Here is a 4507-nt window from a genome sequence, read left to right as displayed (position 1 = left end):
ATTGTTTTGGAGACATTGACCCCAAGCAAAGTACATAAGCTTTAAAAATTTAAAAACTGGTCATATTTCTAAAATCTACCAATAAAGAATATGTTAATGGTAAAAATATACCACACAGACATTGCATACATCTACTGAATTCAAACACTGTACATGTAAGCAGTATGTAGAAATGAAACAAACACTGCATGAGCCTGCTCAATTGAAAAAGTAAACACTGCACATACCAGTAAAAATGTGAGTTTATTAAAAACTGATTAAAATATTGTACATGTTAACAGCATTGTAAATTTAATATAAACACCTAATTTATTGAAAATTCATACCTTATTACAAGATATTCATGTTCTGCACTCCTACAACATAAATTCAGAGAAATTGTTTTCCTACACTTACCTGTAACCAAGAAGAGATCCTGCAAGAGCTTTTGTACTTGCATCATCAGTAAGAGAGAAGTTTGCAGATCGTTCACTAAGGCTTAACGTAGCTGAAGCTGTTTCACTGTGACTACTTAAACTAAGTCGTTTGTTGGAGGAAATATCTGCTTGAACTTCTAATCTAAGTGGAACAATATAATACATTTTATATCAGAATCACACAGATATATAAGGGGTGGGAAAAAAAGACACATTAAACAAACAAATGTATAATCCCCAGTTTGACTTCTAGAGGTAGGACATAAGGCACAGTACAAAAGTTAGGTATGAAGTACATATAGTGAACAACAGTGAGTTTTACAGTAATAAGAGAAAAAAGATACACAGTGATTGATTTCTATATCAAATGTAGGAAATAAATGCATAGTATAACAGTAAATATTAAAAGTAGAAATAGGAAGTAAATGAAAAATACAACTCTGAGGCAAAATGCCAGTATATATTTGAAAATACATCAATGAGGTTTACAGCTAAGCATTTCTCATCAACATATAATCACCCTATACAAAAATGTATTATTAACCCTTTCTAGAACAAGAGGTGTCACCAGTGTTCAGTAAATAACGATTTGTGACACTGGAATATTTTGCCATCACTTAGTAGACTTGTTAAGCCTAACTAAGCTTACCTGATGTTTTGACAGGGAAACAATTTTTTGTAGGTTTCAACCAGATATAATTTAGTATACAATGTCATTTTTAGGAATGAAAAAGAGCATCTGAAAAAACTAGACATCTCCTAGATCTTTGGTTTGTTTCCAAGTCTTCTAAGCTTCTCATTAGATTCCTTTGTTCATGCCTGCTAGTCACTTTACCATAAATTACTGCTCTATCCAAGCCTATTTAAATGTCCTGTATAACCAATTTCATAGCTGCACTTCATTAATAATTATTCAGAAAACATGTTGTGACATCATAAAAGGGTGGAAATAAACAGCTGTAGTACTAACACCATTAACAGAAGAGCAAAAACAATGTGAGAAGCAAGACATAGATAATTATATTCTCAATGGATGACAATTCTTAGAAAATATAAAACTATACTTTGAGAAGAGCAAAAAAAAATCAACAAGTGTGTTGGAAAAATAAATTATTTTTAAATTAAAAATTGTTTAAATAGTTATAATAATTGCTTCTACTTAAATTTTGAAATATGACATACAGGTATGTATTTCACACCTGAAAGGTCCTCTGCATTCCAGATAGGGTTAATAGGTTATTTCTTTCATCAATTTTGTTATTATTGAAAAATGAGTCGGAAAACACTGTTATCTATGACTGTTCAGAAGTACTAATACTATTATAGGAAAATGACTTACTTCTGGGCTGCTGCTAAAGAGGCACTGGCTATGCTACCAGCAAGAGCAGTGTTACTGGCACTCTCCCTGTCACTATCCCGTATTAATCCCACCCTCTCCAGATGGCTCCCACTTCCCATACTAATGCTGGTAGACATGCCAAAAGAAACTTCTCCAATACTAGGGTTTACTCCTCTATGGCTGGCTGCTGTGTCTACACTCATTCCATCTAGTGACCAATTATACAAGCACAATGAACTGTCAATTAACATACAAGAAACTTCTACCTATTGAAAAAAAAAACAATTTGTACTTCTGAAGCATCAACTTAAAACATGATTTTTAGTACTGTTAAATGTAAAAACTAATACTTAAATATAGTCAAAACATAAAAGTTTTCATACAATGTATTACATCCACTACAATCTTGAACTATTAAAATAAAGGTATGGCCTACTGGGAGATACCTAAATTCTAATCTCAAAACATCAAATTAAAGCAAAATCTAACATACTATAAGTATTAATTAAGATAAAATAATTACATCTATATATAATATTTGTATAATAAAACTGTAAAATTAACTTTCAAAGGTGCAGAAAACAATATATATAACAACCAGCTTTGAGCATGCAACATTTACCCTGCAAACAGAACCTAAAATGGAAACCTTATCTGCATTGTGAAATTGTTAGGTGCCGCTATTATTTACTGCAGATGTTATTATAAAGTGAACTTGCAAAACAGGGTCACCACATTCTTTAAAAAAAAGCATATGACATTTTTATATTTCATAATTCTACCTAATAAACACTGCTTTAGCTGTTAATCAAGACACATGGTAGTGTGTCATGCAGCCAAAACGACCTGCTGCAGAACACACTGTGTTATTAACAGGAGTGATAGTTTAGTGATTTTCCACCTTCTGTATCTCAGACTGTAATAATACAAACTATGACATATTTTCCGTGGATGTGCTCTACTGGATTCTTACTTCACATACCAAATTTCAAGCAATCCATTAAGAAATACATGAGATATAAGATATCCAGTTTTAATTAAGTTTCTTCCTTTTTTTTTCTTTGCATCAAAATTACAGAAACTTTATTTGATAGAAAAACATGCTTAAGTCACAAGTGCAAATTTATACTACAAAAATCACTCAAATATACAGAAAGTTTTTGCACATGAATATGCAAAAAGATCATGTGAGCTATCAGTCTAACATTTTTACTACAGCTTCATCTAAGAGTAAAAGTGGACCAATTTTAGTTTTTTGTCAATCGGATTAAAGAAGACTGATTTAGAGCACCAAAACTATAAGGTAAAAGGACGTCCAGATACATAAGTTTTGGTTAGGCCAAGCAAAATAGATTATCAGTTTCTTGCTCAAGTTTTCAAAAGAATCATACAGGTAAACATTGTTATTGATTACTCATTACCAACTTTTCAGCACAACTTTACTAAATTTTGTGAAATTATCCAAATCAAAGAGCGTTTAGCATCACGTGATATTAGCTTAAGCAATTAGCATAAATAATGATGCTTGATACAGCTGTACCGATTGCATGGAGGTGATGACAAGAAGCTGTTAATCTAAATTCCATTACTATAAAGGGAGTTATTAACACTGTTCTGGAGAGGAAAACTATCACCATATATTTTAAAGAATCTGGTTGGTTCTCTAAAGTATCGGTTGCAATCTTAAAGCTAATGTTGGCTACTACCAAGTGTCATTTTTTTACTTACTTACTATGGTTTGTTGGTGTATATTGACAAAAAGTCATGATATTTTCTAAACAAAATCAACTTAGGTGTGGCCAAAAAAAGATTGAGCAATTTTGATTTCATTCCTCTAAGTCGCATGCTCAATCCTTTTTTGGCCGCACTTTTTTTTCACACCTGAGATGTTTTTTATTAGATCTGGTTATAAACTCTTCAGATTACAATACTACAAATAAGGATATTGCAACTTCATGGCAAACAATAAAATGATGTATTTGTTATTTATAAAAGAATCTTTCAATTAACCTCTTATCAAATACAATTAATTAAATCATTGTCAGAAGCAAAGTCATCTATAGTGTAGTCGTGCAAAATATGAAAAATTATTTTTTTTTTTTGTTCGGTTAATTCATTCTTTTTTAAGTATCCAACAAAAACCTGTAATGTTTTCCTTTATGCCTGACAGTAGACATTTTCACTTGGTCTGCACAGTAACTATTTTTCATTGGTTGTCATATTTAAATAAATTTTGATCAATTTACAATCAGAACATTACATCTAATATTTTCCAGCATTTATTTATATAGTACTTAACAGGCAACAAATCTTCTAAAACCAACAAAAAACTATGACCATCAGAAACATTTAATGAGCCATAAACATGTACACTCAAATAGCCACCTACATGACACCACATGCCAGTTTTGTGTAAGCATATCTACAAATATCATTTGAAGTTAAATTAATATTACATCAATATTCTATTATAATGCTGATATGTCAAAAACACTTAGTTGCTCACCATCTTCAGAGAGTTTGGATTAATTATATATATACACCTGGAAAAAAATTAAGCACCCCCAAATATTTTTCAGGATTGCTTATTGAAAATAAGGTTTAATTTTCATGATGTTGAGCAATGTTCATAATTTCAAACATAATTAAAAGGATGTGAGCATTCAGGTGTGACATTTAAATCAGGCGCGTTTTTTTTCCCACGTGCAACTTGCTCCCTTCTTCACGTCCAATATGCACTATTTTCTCGTGC

At 31.3% G+C, this 4507-nt stretch overlaps 1 protein-coding gene across 4 annotated transcripts in view; it reads right to left on the bottom strand.

The window, feature by feature from the left end:
* Window positions 1–4507, bottom strand: part of LOC106462123 (E3 ubiquitin-protein ligase RNF19B-like) — a 51120-nt gene that overhangs the window by 12490 nt on the left and 34123 nt on the right. For all 4 annotated transcript variants that reach the window (XM_022389271.1, XM_013922012.2, XM_022389269.1 and 1 more), the window contains 2 exons: window positions 1756–1963; window positions 397–558 (listed from right to left, as the gene is read on the bottom strand). In XM_022389271.1, the coding sequence (XP_022244979.1) occupies window positions 397–558; window positions 1756–1963 (370 nt within the window). The remainder of the gene's footprint in view (window positions 1–396; window positions 559–1755; window positions 1964–4507) is intronic.

This window comes from Limulus polyphemus, unplaced genomic scaffold (genome assembly GCF_000517525.1).
Source record: "Limulus polyphemus unplaced genomic scaffold, Limulus_polyphemus-2.1.2 Scaffold1099, whole genome shotgun sequence".
NCBI classification, from domain to species: Eukaryota; Metazoa; Arthropoda; class Merostomata; order Xiphosura; family Limulidae; genus Limulus; species Limulus polyphemus.
This window is presented reverse-complemented; position numbering and strand designations above follow the sequence as displayed.